The following is a 17,345-nucleotide window of genomic DNA, read 5'->3' on the forward strand; positions in this document are numbered from 1 at the left end:
AGAGTGTGATATGAGGTTCCAGCTTGAGGTCACTGCAACACAGAAAGATACCATCCTACTTGGGTTGAAACTATACTGCAATGGTTTTACAATTCATCGACTCAAATCAAACTTGTTTGGATTTCGAGGTGACTTGGCTCAAAACTCATGCTAACTAACTCGTAGAATCAACTTGGTGTATTAGAGTCTTTTTTAAATCTCTCTTTCTCATCCTCCAAAATTTTGTAAAAGGTCTTTAACAATAAAATCATGAATAAGTATAAAAAACGGCCAATTGTACCTACCTTAACATTAAAATATCTAATAGCATACACCTAATAAATGTGCTTTAACTGAAATTATTGATTTCACCCACTTATCTCTCTCTCTCTCTCTCTCTCTCAATTCCTCTCTTTTTTGTTCTCGTTCTTCTTTGTATTTAGAAATGTGTCAATGAGGATTTTGAACTTTGATTTTACTATTTTTTTTTTTACCCTAAAAATTCGAACAAGTCGAAGTAGTTCAAATGAGAAAGTTACATTTGATAGGTACCTACTGAATATGTTTTTTAAGATTCGGTAAGTACCATCTGAATTGATTTTGTAATGTTTGGTAAAAAGTTTTATTCAATAGGATATCTACCAAACCTGTTTAGTAATATTCGGAAAGTACCTATCGAACTTGTTAAAACAAGTTTGGTTTGAAACTATCATACAAAATTTGTCAAAAATTCTTTGAATTTCTTCGATTCAAAATCATTATTTTAGAGGTTTTAATAGTGATTTTTCCATTTTCGTTAGTGACTAAATGCAAAAAAATAAAAAATAAAAATAAATAAATAAAAGAAATTTCAAAGAAACAAGATGACTTGGAAAAAAAATATATAAAAACATAATTTCCGTTGATTCAAAACTCAAAATGAGATGAATATAAGGACAGAGAAAGACAAAGAAGAAGAAGAAGAAAAATGAAAGAAAAAGAAGTGGGTTTATTGTTCGGTGGGTTGTGGTGTGTGTAAAAAGTAAATACAAAAGGGAAAAATGTATTTTTTTATACAAAAAAAGTCACTTAAAGTGGGTGCAATTAGCCATTTCGGTGTATGCAAATAGAGTGACCCAAAAATCTACCATAAAAAAACAAAAAAAACGATGACCATTTGTGATTAATCACATTTTTTTTTTCAATAAATAACTCGTCGGTTTTTTTTTTTTTTTCAAAAATTTGTGATTAAATTGATTGGTGATAATTTCATGAATTAATTGCTATTTTTTCTCAAAAAGTCATTGAATTTTGTCACTATGATTCCATCTAGGGTCATTCTATTTGCACACGCCAAAATGGCAAATTATACTCACTTACTTGAGATACCCACCTTACCTTTAAAATAATTATTTACACACACCTAATTCTTAATTTCTTTAATAATTCTAATTTCACACACCTGTTAGGTATCAAAAGATTACACTCAGACCAAGCTATCGAACGATTATACCCAAACCTAATTTTCCATTAGAGATGTTTTATGAAAATATTTAAAATGATTAGAATTTTCATATTTATATATAAACCGAACATTGTGCCAAACATTTTCAATATATGGGTTAAAATTTTTGAAATGGACTAATTTTTGTGATGCTCTTTATAGTGAGGAGATCATCCTCATAAAAGAAAAAAACAATTCATTCTGAAACTTCTAACCCCAGTTTACAAGTTAAAGAATCGTGGACCATCTTATTTTCATAAACCAATTTTGATGGGGTTAGAAATTTCAGAATGGGCTGATTTTTTCTAAGGATGATCTCCTCGGTTGGGGAAGACCAACTGGGACGACAACGTAGATCCATGCAGTGGACTCTTGGGATGGAACACAACGAATCTCATAAAAGGATTCAAAAACACTATTACTTGCAATTGCACGGTACCTGACACCACCACCTGCCAGGTTGTCACACATGTAAGTGAAGACTGACTTTCTTTAAGAAACGATGTGTAACGGATAAGATTAAAATAGATTTTCTAGAGATAATTAAATCTGGTGAGCTTGACAATAAATAAAAATTGATGAGCTCGATTGACAAATTTATTTTTGAAAAAATGTTGAACTCAACGATAAAAATTGTCAATCTCGATGCTTTAAAACCCACCTGTTTTTGTTTTATCAAATTTTCCAACTAAAATATATATAGAAAAATCGACTTAAAACTTAACATAACGACTTATGTAGACAATTTCAAATCAAAAGAACCATCCTTAATTAATTTTCATCTAAAAACAAAATGATAGAAAAATCCTATTTTCATTTTTTTTTTTTTGTTATGAATCATTGAAAAAAATAAAAATACATCTAAAAGTTCAAAATGCAAAGTATATCATTTCCATTCGTCATTCACGATAAAAAAAATCGTCGAAAATGATTGGAACCATAATTAAAAAACCTAAGTATATGAAGAAGATGAAAAATGGGTAGTTTCATATTTAAAAAAAATATCATAACTTGATATGAAACTAATGGACAATTAAGAAATAAAGTATTACTAAATGGACTATTAAGACAAGCACTGAAACTTTGGGACTAATTAGAAAGAAAACCATCCTTAAGTAGGGTTCGCAATGGGTTGGATACTATCTACTTTCCCGACTAATCCTACCAAAGTTATTCAGGTATAAGTACAAATTTTTTATCCGATTAAGAATTTGGGAAATTTATCCGAATATTTTTAGGGTCGGATATGGATACACATCCTATCTAACCTGAATACCCGAGTTTAATATGATAAATTCACAATAAAAATATATATATATAACCCAAAATTAAGATTTTTCCATCAACTTAACATAATTGCATAAAAAATCGAACATGAATAATCGGTTATAGAGTTGGATAACGATATAGAAATAACTTCATCTGACCTTGCCAGCCCTATCCATGATAAGGGACTATTAAGTAATTTTCTGTATGAAATAACATAAATAATTGTTTTTGTTTAAAAACGATCAGTGTTTTGTAAGTAAAAAGTCGGGGTGCCAATAACAGCTCTAAAAATTAATGAACGAAGAGGGAAACAGTTTCACCCAGATCGATTTCCTTCCATTTTGTGACACAGAGTACTTAAAAGTCAGGCCAGGAAAGCTCCCACCAGAACTGGTCAATCTTACCTACCGCAAAGAAATGTAAAGAGTTATTCAATTCCATACGCCCCTGGTTCACTTTAGCTTTTCTTTGCTTTATTTCCTTAAATTACGCTGAAATTGAAAATGAAAATATCTGGTTTTTAATCTCCTTCATCACACTTTACAGTGATCTCACCCGCTCTTACCTTAACGGTCCAATACCTCCAATATGGGGTTCCATGAAATTGGAAAAATGTAAGCTGTCCAAGCTTTCCAACTCTTTACATTCTTCTCCAATGCCCATAAATTTTTTTTTTTTGGGTCAAAATTAACAGAGAATTATCATTGCAGTTCCCTTATTGGAAATCGAATATTGGGTCCGATCCCAATACGACTCGGAAACTTTGCCACTCTCAAAACTCTGTAATTTTTATCCTCCATTTCGATAAACCAAAAGTTTTTCGAGAGTTCATTCTAAGTGGAAAATTCAAATTTTCAGGGCTGTGAATATAAACCACCTATCTGGAGCTCTACCTTCAGAGCTAGGAAAATCTGGTCAACATAGAGGACATGTAAGGTCTTCCAGCCATTTATGAGATTTTTTTTTTTTTTTTTTTTTGTTGTATAATTGTTGAATTTTCGAAGAATTATAGAATTTTAAGATTTATTTTGGTATTGTAGATCGTTTTCTTCCAACAATTTTACTGGGGAGTTGCCAAAGACACTTGCTAACCTGATCAACTTGAAAGACTTGTAAGTTTTATTTATTTTAGTGTTATTTAAAGAAGATAGAACTAAGATAATAGTACTCCAACGAGAAGTAAGAACAAAGAGCAGATGAAGAAAATCAATGAAAAATAGTTTGAAGAATATTATGATCAAATCTGAATTTTCCCCCTTCTTATGCTTGTATCATTCGAACTAATGAGATGCTGTTTTTTTTTTCCTCGTTCAACTACTAATTCTTTTTTTTTTTTTTTTTTTTTAATTCTTTTTAAAAATTTTCCTTTTCTTTTGTTCTTTTTGTATCGAAAGTTCTTTGAATACTTGAGTTCAATAGTATCTATATTACTATTATGCAGTTGGATAAGCGATAGCCACTTTACTGGACAGGTACCCGATTTTATATAGGAGTGGAAAATGCTTGATAGAATGTAAGGATTATGTTGAATCCACATTTTTGAGATCCTTAGAAATCCCACATTTTCAATAACTTGGCACTTATTTCCTTGAATTTCGTTAATGGCAGAGAGATGGACGCAAGTGGTTTGAGAGGTCCCATTCCTTCTGGTATTTCTCTTTTGACAAAATTAACCGACTTGCGAGTAAAGCCTCCTTATATCATGGTCTTTTAATTATATATTTCACATTCTTTTAATTATGAATGAGTTTGTATTTTTTTTTGTGATGTTTGATTAAGCAATTCAAGGAGTAGTAAATACTTGGTGGAAATTCTATAGAACAATGCTGGGGTGACAGGATTTACTGTGATTCTCACAATTCTGAAGTGAACATGCATACATAACCATAGATGGTTTTTACTCATATCGTGAGGAAATACATCTATGGTTATGTGCACATCCCACGTTAGACTTGTGAGAATCGCAGTAAATACTGTGTCATTTCAGCATTTTCCAATTCCGGAGAATTAGTGACATAAATGGGCCAGAAATTAGATTCCCGCAATTAAGACACAACACCAAAAAAATGCAAATTAGGAACCGTTTATAACGGTTCCCAATCCTATCTAAAACGATTGAAAAACCGTCTCTCATCGAGGCATTGTTAATGAGTTTAAACGGCTGGAAGTTGTTTCAAGTCTCAGGATTTGGAACCGCTAAAAACTGTTCCAAAGCTTAGAATTTGGAATGGCTAAAATCCGTTCCAAATCTTTATTTATAAAACAAAATGCAATAATACAAAAAAAATACTTTAGACATCGATTTAAAATCCGATGCCTATGAGACTGATGTCCTAAGTCTGAGCCTTTAAACATCGGTTACAAACCGATATCTAAAGTTTTAAAAAAAGTTGAATCTTAAGAAAATAATTTATAAAAAACCTAAAAGATGTGGAACTCAAGTCACATAATCATTTGATTAAAAGCAATATTCACTCCCTACTTGGATATGAACTAAATATTGCAAAAGATTTCTAATGTGTCTCTGGGATACAACGAGCCCAATCTTTTGATCATATAATTCATCATTTTACAAAGATGGAGAATTGCCGAAATAATTCAATTGGATTAGAACCAAAAAACATAAGTAAGAAAGAGGGATTAGATAACTATGTATGGTAGAGATTTGTTTAGGTTGTGTGTTCTAATACGTGTATATATATCCCTTTTTATAGATTTAATACGGTTGTCCAAATAGTCACCATGACCGTTTGCCTCAATAGTTACAATTTTACAAGCTTTTATGGACCAACAATCGATAATTCTGAGCATGGTTAAATCACTTTGGCCAACGGTAAACTTGTTTGAGTACGATCCAATAGTCACTTCGTGGTCAAATCCCTTTGACCAAGAAACATAATGATGAATGAGCCCATTCGAATCAAGACCATAGTTCTACACCCATTCCAATCTTCCAATGGAGGAGATCAAAGATAAATGGTACATCTAACAAATAAAAAAGAACTCTTCAAGCTCCACTTGACAATGCATACGTGTGAAGTGCAACTCAAAAGCACGCGTGCGTGTATGAGCGAAGTACCGAACCACTGCTTAGTAACGAATTAGTCTTTTCACACATAAATACCTAAGGTAGGTAAGTAAGAAATCTTATATAACCTAACTGATATTCTTCTCTTTTCATCAATGTGGGACTATGGTTTAGGAGATAGATTCTTAACTTAAAATACACTTAGCATACATAATACAAAATTCCCTTCAACTTACCAAAAATTCCATTTAACCGAAGATATAAAAATCTTATCTTTAGTTGAATCTAATAATTATTTGTCTTATTAAAATAATCATTAGCAATGATGACCCTCTAAAACAAGTTTGGACTCAAAATACACTAAAACAAATACTACCAAAAATAGAAAGTTCAACACAAGAAATGCGTTTGGCACTCAAAATGGATTTTTTTTCGCACTTATAGTGTTTCCCGTAAGCTTTTCGAATGGGTATAATAATAGCCATCCTGATTTACGCTCATGAAGTTATGCTCGTTTGAAGCTAAGGTGTATGATTAGTCTTTGTCCCTTCTTCGTATGGCCCCTCGCTCATTATAATCTTTTGCAGCTCGTTCTACAACACATGAACAAACAAATTGAGTATTTTATAAAGCAAATGGACTAAATTGTTAACTGGTTATCAATTCATTTGTGTTCAGGGAATTAGGAAAATATATGTATGGTAACGTAATAAACTATTTCAAAATGACTATGTTGACACCTCAAGAAAGAATAGATTAGAGATCTAACATTTTCTATTCTAGCTCAAAATATTGTGGGATATTTAAGCCTTTTAAGTGTAGAACTATCTATTACATTTTGGAGCAACAGCTTGTAATGAGGTTGGCATTCTAATAAGTGAACATGACATAAAGCATAATAATAGGTACTATTGCTGGATAATAGTAAACAAATGTATGGGAGAGCTGACTTTGGAGTTCTAGACCAAGATAGCACCGAGAGATTTTTGTTTTTAGTTTTGCTATTATGTGCGATCAATAGTTTATCATAATATAATTTCTTTTAGAATTACTTTTTTGAATCCAACCCCAATTTTTTTGGGATAAGTATGATGATGTGTATTTCAATGTGGTCCTTTGACATCTTCTATTATAAGTATTAAAAGTTAATAAAAACATTTATGTAGTAACGTGGTTGTTAACTTTCTTTCGGGATGCATCCTTGTCCTTATCTCTTTTGTGATGCTTTTTTTTTTTTTTTTTTGCAGAGACCTCAGCTTTAACAAGCTAGCAGGAAAACTTCCAGAGAGTTTTAGAAGTCTTATCAAATTTAGAATTCGTGTAAGTGATCTGATTATTACAAAGCTTAATGATGGCTTCTATAATGCTATTACATTACAGAAAACAGGTCAATCACACAGGATTAATGAGATAATTTTGATTAGGTACTTGACTGGAAATTCGCTATCTGGAACTGTGGAAGAGTGGATGTTGAAAGTAAACTAGTAAGTCCTTCTTTCTGAATGCTTAACTTTCATCTTAACATTGCAACTGTGTAACTAAGCTCAATCTTGTGTAAGGAAAAGCCAAATTTGAAGTGAAATCAATATTGCAAAATTGAATGTAATGTTTCTTTACTTAGTGCTTTGTATGCATTTAAGCTTCGTGTTTTTTTTTTTTTTTTTTTTTTTTTGCTTTGGTTGGTTTAGGCAGCAGATTTTCTAGTTTGATCTGAAGTTCAGGAAGTTTTGAGATTAGGGTATTCTTAGGGAAGAAGGGAAAGAAGAAAAATGTGGAGAAGAAGAAGATTAGGAAAGATAGAAGAGAAAATCAGGTTTCTCTCCTCATCACATTAAAAAAAAAAAAACTCAAACAAACATGCAACATGAAATCCAATGGTTGGTATTTATCTTAAGGATGAATAATATATCCTCCAGATGCGTGTTTTATTCTGACCATTGGATTTTGTATTTTAAGGGTAGGGATTGTATGTTTGTTTAGAAATTATCTTTTCTTGAGTCCACGGATCCCGGCTCTCATATGTGTATCTGCATGTGTGTGTGTGTGAGAGAGAGAGACAGAGACAGAGACAGAGACAGAGAGTTATATAGACCGAAGGTCCATCTATCTCTATATACCACATGTTCATGTGGCACCCAAAAACATGATCTGGATCCTGTTGTATGGTGTCAGGGTCTCAGGTTATTGAATGCAAAGTAGAGAAGATGTTTAAAATATAGGTTTCTTGACAAAGAATGTTCTATCTTCTGCCCCCTTGTTAGGTTATGGTCTGTATCTCATTTTATGTGGCGATTTGGGGGTGTAGAGATATAATCATCGGATGATTGACCTGCTTCTTTAATGTTTTATCTTACTTTATTTCTCAGTTTGGTGCCGAGCTTGTATTCGGATTGCTGTGATGTCTTTTAATCGAGATTGAAAGCTTTTGGTTGTCTTGGAGATGTTAAAGAGGGGTACTCAGTTCAAGCATAATGTTGAATTGATTCTAACGGTGGAGGAACTGAGGGATCTTTCATGAAATTTATCTGATGCTAGTTTCATTCAAAAAGGTATAGTCGACACTTTAAGATTGGCCGAGCTGCAAGATCTTGGTTTCTCAGTCCCTTAAGTTAACAAATAGGTGTTATCCCTTCCATTAGGTAATATAAACATCATATTTCCATGGTCTATCCAAATCACATGCTTTTTCATAATATTTACCTATGGATAAAGGAATATGACAATCCTCCTGATTTTACTGTTAAAAGTCCAACTCAATTTTGCAAATGGGAAAAATATGAGGGGGAGATCATAAAAAGAGAGCTTCTACTAACAAACTAATTTTTTACTTATAACACACTGATCTATATGGTTCAATTTCAAAAGTATTGGTGTGTAGCTAATAAAGTTGGTGTGCCAATATAAGCCCTCATAAAAATACAGTCCTAAATTTCTTTATTTATTGCCAATGATCCTTTGATTGCTCACCTACTTCAATTATAATTCTATAAACTATATTTATTGGGGCAAATCTAATTGTTTAATAAGATTTTTTATTTTTTCAAGTTGACTAGCTTATCCTCAAGATTCTTATTTAAAATTTTGAGAATTAGATAATAGTCAGGATCTTAGGATGATATTTATATTAATATCCTCCCAGCAGGTCTTTGTACTTATTATCATGTTCGAATAATACTTATGAAACTCCACTAGGCTGGATAAGGTGGAGATTTAATGAAAAGCATCTATGGTTCCCATTAGGGGTGGAGCCAGGATTTTGCCCATGTGGGGGCAACCAAGAGTGGACAAATTTTTGTAAGGACAACTAAGAGTGAAAAAAAAAAAAAAAAAAAAAGAGTTGTGGGGGCAATTAGGAGTGGAATTTTTTTTTTTTTTTTTTCTTTTTGTGGGCAATAGTGATATACTTTTTTATCTTCCATTAAAATCTGTCACAATAGCCCATTAATCCATAGACTTTGAAAACTCTTGTAGGGGCAAGTGCCCCCACATATGAGGTTCCAGCTTGAGGTCATTGCAGCACAGAAGATACCATCCCAGTTGGGTTGAAGCTGTAGTACAAAAGTTTTAAAATTCATCCAGACTCAGACTTGTTTGGATTTCGAGGTGACTTGACTCAAAACTCATGTTAGCTAACTCGTAGAATCAACTTGGTAAATTAGTCTTTTTGAAATATCTCTTCCTCATCCTCCAAAATTTTGTAAAAGGACCTTTAACAGAAAAATCGTTAATAAGTATAAAAACCGGCGAATTGTACCCACCTGCTTGTTATACCCTCCTTAACATTAAAATATCTAATAGCATACACCTAATAAATGTAGTTTAATCGAAATGGTTGATTTCACTTACTTAAAGGTATCGGTTGAATTCTTCTTCTTCTCTCTCTCTCTCTCTCTCTCCTTTTTCTAGTCTTCTTCTTTATATTTAGAAAGGTATCAATGAGGATTTTGAACTTTGATTTTACTTTTTCTCTTACTCTAAAACTTTCAAGCAATTTGAAGTAGTTCACATGAGAAAGTTACATTCAATACCTATCGAATATGCTTTTTAAAATTCAGTAGTTACCATCTAAATCGGTTTTGTAATGTTGGGTAGGGTACCTACTAAACCTGTTTGGTAAGATTCGGAAGGTACCTACCGAATTTTTTTAAACAAGTTTGGCCTAAATCAATACTACAAAATTTGTCAAAAAATCTCCGAATTCTTCGATTCAAAACAAGTTTTTGCATCTTCGTTAGTGATTAAAAGTAAAAAAAAAAAAAAAATTTAAAGAAATAAGATAACTTGAAAAAAAAAAAAAAAAAAAAAAACCATAAAAACTTAATTTCCATTGATTCAAAACTCAAAATGAGATGAACATGAAGAGAGAGAAAGACACAGAAGAAGAAGAAGAATGAAGGAAGAAGAAGTGGGTTTATTGGTCAGTTGGTTGTGGTGTGTGCAATAAGTAAACACAAAAGGGAAAAAATGTTATTTATTTATTTATTTACAAAAGTCACTTAAAGTGGATGCCATTAGCCATCTCAGTGTATGCAAATAGAGTGACCCAAAAATCTACCATAAACGAACGATGACCATTTGTGATTAATCTCATTTTTTTTTCAATATAACTCGTCAATTTTTGTATTTTTTTTCAAAAATTCATGATTAAATTGACTAGTGATAGTTTCATGAATTAATCACTATTTTTTTCAAAAAGGCATCAAATTTTGTCACTATGGTTTTGACTAGGGTTGTTCTATTTGCACACACCAAAATGGTGAATTGCCCACTTACTTGCGATACCCACCTTACCTTTAAAATAACTACTTGCACACATCTAATTCTTGATTTCTTTAATAATTTTAATTGCACACACCTGTTGGGTATTGAACGATTACACTTAGACCAAGCTATTGAACGATTATACCCGAACCTAATTTTCCATTAGAGATGTTTTATTAAAATATTTAAAGTGATTAGAATTTTCATATATATATATATATGGGGGCAGTTCATGGGCCATATGTAAAAACATATATAAAAACAATGGTTCTTCAAAATATGGGTTAGAGGTTTTGGATTGAACTGATTTTTTGCGAGGATGGTCACTATGATGAGAAGATCATCCTTATAAAAAAATCAGTTCAATCTGAAACTTCTAAATCCATCAAAAGTGATTTACAAATTATTGGCAAAAAATCAACAATCCACATTCTAAATCACTTCTAATGGGATTAGAAGTTTCAGATTAGACTGATTTTTTTTTTCGAATGATCTTCCCATCATAGAGATCATCCTCACAAAAAATCAACTCAATCTGAAACTTCTAACCCATATTTTGAAAATTTATTTATGTTACATTATTTTTACATATGTTTTTTCATATGGCCCTTAATTCGTTCCATATATATATATATATATATATATATATATATACCAAACATTATGCCAAACATTTTCAATATATAGGTTAAAATTTTGGAATGGACTAATTTTCTGTGGATGCTCTTTATTGTGAGTAGATCATCCTCACCAAAAAATCAATCCATTTTGAAACGTTTAACCCCAATTTACAAGTTGAAGAATCATGGACTATCCTATTATTCATAAACCAATTTTGATGGGGTTAAAGTTTCAGAATGGGCTGATTTTTTTTAGGATGATCTCCTCATCATACAGATCTCTTACAAAAAATTAGCTTATTCCAAAACTTCTAACTTGTATGTTGAAAAATGCTTAGCATAATATTTGGTTTTGTCTATATATATATATATGGAATGCTAATGTCCAAGACCTCAGGGATATTAGCATTATTCAACATTTTTTTTCAATAATGCCCCATCTTTATTTTTTCTTTTAGTAAAAAAGACAAAGGTATGTTAGTTTTTTACACAATAAATACATTTATTGTGTCATTAATAAATGCATTTATTATGTTGGCATTGATTGTAAAATCATTATTACAAAAATTATATTTAATTTAAAATATTTAAATGCTTATGATATTTATTATGTAAACAAACATTTATTGTATAAAAGACTAATATGCCCTTATTTTTTTCATTAAAAAATAAAATAAGGAGGGACAATATTAGAAAAAAAAATGTGTTGGACAATGCTAACATCCCCTTAAAGTATTGGACATTAGCATTCTCCTATATATATAAATATATATGGGTCTCGTTTGGCAGTTAATACTTTATTATGTAAAAGAACAAGCATTTATTATGTAAATAACATTTATTATATAAAAAGATTAATATATCATTATCTTTTTCACTAAAAAGATAAAATATATAGGGTTATTATTGAAAAAAATAGTAAAGAATGCTAACGTCCCCATGAGGCCTAGGACATTAGCATTCCTTATATACATATAAGCTTTTGTTAAACGTGTGTCCTTAGGGCACACGTTAAAGATGAATAAATACACATGAGAAATTGGAATCTGGGGGTATTTTGATAAAAATAATATTTTAAGCACATTTTCTATACAAAATTCAATTTCATAATTGTATTTTATTTTATTTTATGGGTAAGCGCGACTTGAACCCCCACTCCAGATTGCCTTGCAATGTGTCAAACCAACCGCGTTGGCTGTCTGAGCACTCCTAGTTATTGCACTCTAAGGGCACACGTTAACAAAGCCCCTACATATTTTTTATATAATCTTGATGGAGTTTATGTTAGGTGTTCTATTAATATGAACATAAACAACTCATTTCCTAGGGTTGGTGCCGTAGGATCAGGGATATGGAAATGATCAACACTACAACGTCAACGTCATAGTAGAGTCAAGGCTTACACCACCAACTAAATGATCGCAAGGCAGAATCTCCAATTGGATCAATAAGATAGTTTAAGGATTTAGTCTTGGAGGCTCTACATCAAACATGAAAAAAAAAGGATTAGTATTGATTTCTTAAGGATTATAACTAAATCTTTCTTTTTCAGAGAATCATTCGTCAGGGACTGCTGGAGTGTCATCCAATCTCAGCCATTTGTTTCGAACAGTGTCTGACTTTTTGTAGTTTTAGTATATAAAAGTTGTGCTCGCGTTGCTCACAGTCCAACAATCATTTGACATGCGGCATAAATGACATTAGTAATAAGAGATGAAATTTCTCTCTTACTCACATAGAAAAATGGAAAATTTCTCATTGGATCACCTTGTAGCATTCAATGCCAATAAAAAATTTCACTGTTGAATTCTAAGTTTGGATACTCGATGACTGTCCATTTTTAATTCCATGGATCAAGTTCGAAAAATAATTTTTTTTTCCTTTTTTTAAATATGAGACTTTTCATAAAATTTAGAAGACAATTGTGTTAGATTGACATCCATGTAGGCTCCAAGACTCATTTTAAGATTTTAAATCTTAAAGTTGAAATTGTGGGCAAAAGACTTGCGGGCAGGAGAAAGAAATTTTCTCTTTATTGTTGATGCCATCTAATGACTGTTGGACTGTGAGCAAAATTAATAATTATATATATATATATATATATATATATATGGGTCAGGTTCAAAGGACAACCATTTCTACACACATATAGACAACGTGTTTTGTCTTATATGGGTAAAAATATTTGGAATGGACTGATTTTTTGTGAGGATGATCTCTGTGATGAGGGGATCATCCTGGCAAAAAATCATCCCATTCCAAAACTTGTAAACCCCATCAAAATTGATTTACAAAAATTGGACGGTCTATAATTTTTCAATAAAAATTGGACGGTCTAGAAGTTTCATAATGAGCTGATTTTTGGCAAGGATGATCTCCTCATCACAGAGATCATCCTCACAAAAAATCAGTCCATTCCAAACATTTTTGCCCATATAAGACAAAACACGTTGTCTATATGTGTGTAGAAATGATGTCCTTTAAACCTGACCCTATATATATATATATATATATATATATATATATATATATATATATATATATATATTTTAAATAAACTATCCATCTCAATATATTCCTAATTTATCTGGAACAGTACCTTAATATTTGAGTCCGACTATCCTTACAAAGTTAGCTAGGATTTCATCATAAACATGATCTGATTCATCGATTCATCAGAGTTGTAGAGGACAAAATTATTTGAACTTCGAAAAAAAAATTTAAAAAAATTATTTTTCTCCATTGAATTTTAATTTAAAATTTTAGAGTTAGGTGGAAGTTTGATGGCCAGTCATTTCCAAAACCTTAAATTAAGTCCAAGAAAATTGTTTTTCAGATATTTTTTTTTCTTATATGAGTATTTCAATGAAATTTAAATTGTTGTGGGGTTGGATTCCTAATGTAGTAATTTATTCGATCAAACTTTTACAAAGACCACACCAACAATGTGCAATTCCGATTTATATTTAAATTGGTGTGGAATTAGTAAAAATTGGTGTGGCAATAGCAGGTCTCTTAATTAATGTTTCTCTCTCCTTTATATATGCATATATTAGCCTATACTTGACAGATTGTGTTCACTCCTCTCCGCCACTTGTTTCTTCTTCTCTTCTCCAACAAATCTCTCTACAAATCAAACAAGTTTTGTATCACATCATCTAATCCAACGGCCAGATTTACATCATCATAGTTCTCTCCAACCAAAGCTCGGAATCTGACGATGTACGTTGGGCGGGTTTTCTTTATTTGAATCATTATTGAGTTCAGTTACTTCGAACCATTAGCATTCCAAGCGACGACTCTTGATCCAAGAGAACGTAAGGTAAATTTTCTCAAATTTTTGTTGTGACTAAAATCTCCCTCTAGATTGCCAAACTTACCTTCATTCTAGAGTGGGTACTTTCGGTATTTCATAAAATTTATTAGTTTAATACTGTTCTATCATCCATACCTGAAGAAGACATGGAGTGACTGAAATCAGAAATCAGGGGTGATATAGTCTTTTTGGTCTTCAGAAATCAGGGGTGATATAGTCTTTTTGAATTTTTTTTTTTTTTTTTTTGTTTATTATAGTGGATGCTCTAAAAGAAATAGCGAATACGTTGGGGAAGACGGACTGGGACTTCACCGTAGATCCATGCAGTGGATGGAAGAAGAATCTCGAAGAAAGATTCGAAAACGCCGTTACTTGCAATTGCACGATACCTAACACCACGACCTGCCACGTCGTCAGCATGTAAGTGAAGGCTGACTGCTTTAAGAAACAATGTTGTAAAGGATGAGATTAAAATAGATTTTCTAGAGATAATTAAATCTGGTGAGCTCGATTGATAATTATTATTATTATTATTTTTTTAATGTTAAGCTCAACAATAAAAGTATTGAACTCAAAAATAAAAATGGTCAAACACGATGTTTTAAAACCCACCTATTTTTATTTTATCAAGTTTTTTCAACTAAAATATATATAGAAAGATCGACTTAAAATTTGACATAATGATTTATGTGACGATTTCAAGCCAAAAGAATCATCCTTAATTGATTTTGATCTAAAAATAAATTAATAGAAAAATTCTTTCTTTATTTTTTTTTTAAATCATCGAAAAAAAAAAAAAACTACATTTAAAAGTTCAAAATGTGAAGTATATTGTAAAAGTTAATTTGATAATAAATCAACATCGATCACGATTTTGATATTTAACCCACAAAATAATAATAAAAATATGGGAAAATGGAAAAGACAATGATTTTTTACATGATTCGACGAATATGCCTACGTTTACGGATTCGGGGAGTCGTTTCACTATAGATCTCACGGTTACATGACGTCTTCACCTTGCTCTCTTCCTCTACCTTCTTCCTCTCTCTTTTCCTCTTTTTACAATGACCTCAAGGCTTTTAAATAGAAAAATCCTAAGAAAAGTACTAATCCTAATTAAGTTGCAATCGACCATATTATCCTATCCATATTAATAATTATATAATAAAAAAACAAGGGAAGAATACTTTTAAATTAGGATTCTTCCTTAATAAGATAGAATTCTCTTCAAATAATGCTACGTATTTTTCTCGAGATACGTGTTGATGTGAATGGACGATCCAAATGGGAGACTATTTTTTCTCTCCATATATATCATTTCCATTCGTCATTCACGATAAAAAATCGTCGAAAATGATTGAAATCATTATTGAAAAACTTAAGTATATGAAGAAGATGAAAAATAAATAGTTTCGATATTTAAAAAAAATATCATAGCTTGAGATGAGGTTGATGGACCATTAAGAAAAGAAAGTATTACTAAATAGACTATTAAGAAAAGTCCTAAAATTAGTGACTAATTAGAAAGAAAACCATCCTTAAGTAGGGCAATGGGTCAAATAATATCTATTTTTCCGACTAATCCTACTCAAGTTATTCGGGTATGGGTATAAATTTTTTATTCGATTAAGAATTTGGGTAAATTTATCAAATATTTTTAAAGTCAGATATAGATACACATCCTATCTAACCCGAATATAAATAAATGTGTAACCCAAAATTAAGATTTTTCTATCATCTTCACAATGAGATATATATATCCAAATTCAATATCTACTTGAAAATTGGGTAAATTAAAAATTTTCCATCATCTTCACAATAAGGTATATATATCCAAATTTGATATCTGCTTGAAATTTGGGTAAAAGTCGAATACGGATAGATAATTGAAATTTAAAAAAAAAATTTAAATAATATTCTTGCAAAAGTTAGATTATGTATTTAAAAATTTTAAAATAATATTAAAAATTAATCTATTTTTGTAATAAATGTGTGACTGCACACTAGTGGTTATATAATTGAAACGTTACATTCTTATTCAAATGCAGGGTCATCTATCAGATGGTACTATAATTGCGGTGAAACAACTTTCTTCCAAATCAAAGCAAGGAAACCGTGAATTTGTTAATGAGATTGGAATGATTTCTGCTCTTCAGCATCCCAATCTTGTAAGGCTTTATGGATGTTGTATTGAAGGATAACAATTGTTGGTAATATATGAATACATGGAAAATAACTGTCTATCCCGTGCTTTGTTTGGTAAGTGCAACATCATTTGGTTTTCACTAATTTGTTCCAAGTAGTAGGATAGGTAATATTGTTTAGACTGGTATGTTTAATTTTTGTTGATCTGATGATCTAAAGGTTCCGAAGAATGTCAAATTAAATTGGATTGGCCGACAAGGCACAAGATTTGTGTTGGTATAGCAAGAGGTCTTGCTTATCTCCATGAAGAATCAACACTGAAGATTGTTCATAGAGACATCAAAGCGACTAATGTACTACTTAATAAGGATCTTCAACCCAAGATATCTGACTTTGGTTTGACCAAACTTGATGAAGAGGATAACACCCATATTAGCACTCGAATTGCTGGAACTCTGTGAGGCACCATGCTTACATTGCTCTTAATTTATTCTGATTTCTAGCCTTTATGTTTATTTATCTACCTTAATATATATATATATATATATATATATATATATATATATATATATATATATATTTTCATAATTTTATGTTCTACCCAAAAAGAGCTATAGATTTTTTTTCCCTTTCTACAAGTTCAAGAACTTGTACCTATTATCATCTAAGCCCTGTCCTGAATTTATGGGGATGGCTTAACAAATCTTGTTCCTTCATTCAATTCTATCTAAAGGGATGTCT

The 17,345-nt window shown here is 31.2% G+C and overlaps 1 protein-coding gene, 1 long non-coding RNA gene and 2 pseudogenes across 7 annotated transcripts in view; all 4 read left to right on the forward strand.

Annotated features, from left to right (window-relative positions):
- Positions 1-3,333, forward strand: part of LOC147392362 (putative LRR receptor-like serine/threonine-protein kinase At1g53430) — a 13,738-nt gene extending 10,405 nt beyond the window's left edge. The window contains exon 18 of the mRNA XM_086457702.1: positions 3,278-3,333. Within this exon, the coding sequence (XP_086313828.1) occupies positions 3,278-3,333 (56 nt within the window). The remainder of the gene's footprint in view (positions 1-3,277) is intronic.
- Positions 1-17,345, forward strand: part of LOC147392358 (putative leucine-rich repeat receptor-like serine/threonine-protein kinase At3g14840) — a 75,175-nt pseudogene that overhangs the window by 56,521 nt on the left and 1,309 nt on the right. The window contains exons 20-21 of the transcript XR_015182652.1: positions 16,508-16,718; positions 16,824-17,061. The product of XR_015182652.1 is annotated as a putative leucine-rich repeat receptor-like serine/threonine-protein kinase At3g14840 (transcript). The remainder of the gene's footprint in view (positions 1-16,507; positions 16,719-16,823; positions 17,062-17,345) is intronic.
- Positions 1-17,345, forward strand: part of LOC147392359 (putative leucine-rich repeat receptor-like serine/threonine-protein kinase At3g14840) — a 69,977-nt pseudogene that overhangs the window by 34,104 nt on the left and 18,528 nt on the right. The window lies entirely within an intron of this gene.
- LOC147392363 (uncharacterized) lies at positions 3,404-13,240 on the forward strand. 4 transcript variants are annotated; one of them, XR_015182659.1, is made up of 8 exons: positions 3,404-3,662; positions 3,772-3,843; positions 4,173-4,244; positions 4,340-4,380; positions 7,007-7,079; positions 7,184-7,243; positions 8,126-8,308; positions 12,482-13,240. It is a non-coding gene; the product is annotated as an uncharacterized LOC147392363 (long non-coding RNA). The 4 variants fall into 4 exon arrangements; XR_015182660.1 differs by lacking the exons at positions 8,126-8,308; positions 12,482-13,240 and adding an exon at positions 7,448-8,086; XR_015182658.1 differs by lacking the exons at positions 8,126-8,308; positions 12,482-13,240 and having other exon boundaries at positions 3,404-3,513; positions 3,590-3,662; positions 7,184-7,439.

This window comes from Akebia trifoliata, chromosome 11 (assembly GCF_017979445.1).
Source record: "Akebia trifoliata isolate Shusen 1 chromosome 11, ASM1797944v1, whole genome shotgun sequence".
Taxonomy (NCBI): domain Eukaryota; kingdom Viridiplantae; phylum Streptophyta; class Magnoliopsida; order Ranunculales; family Lardizabalaceae; genus Akebia; species Akebia trifoliata.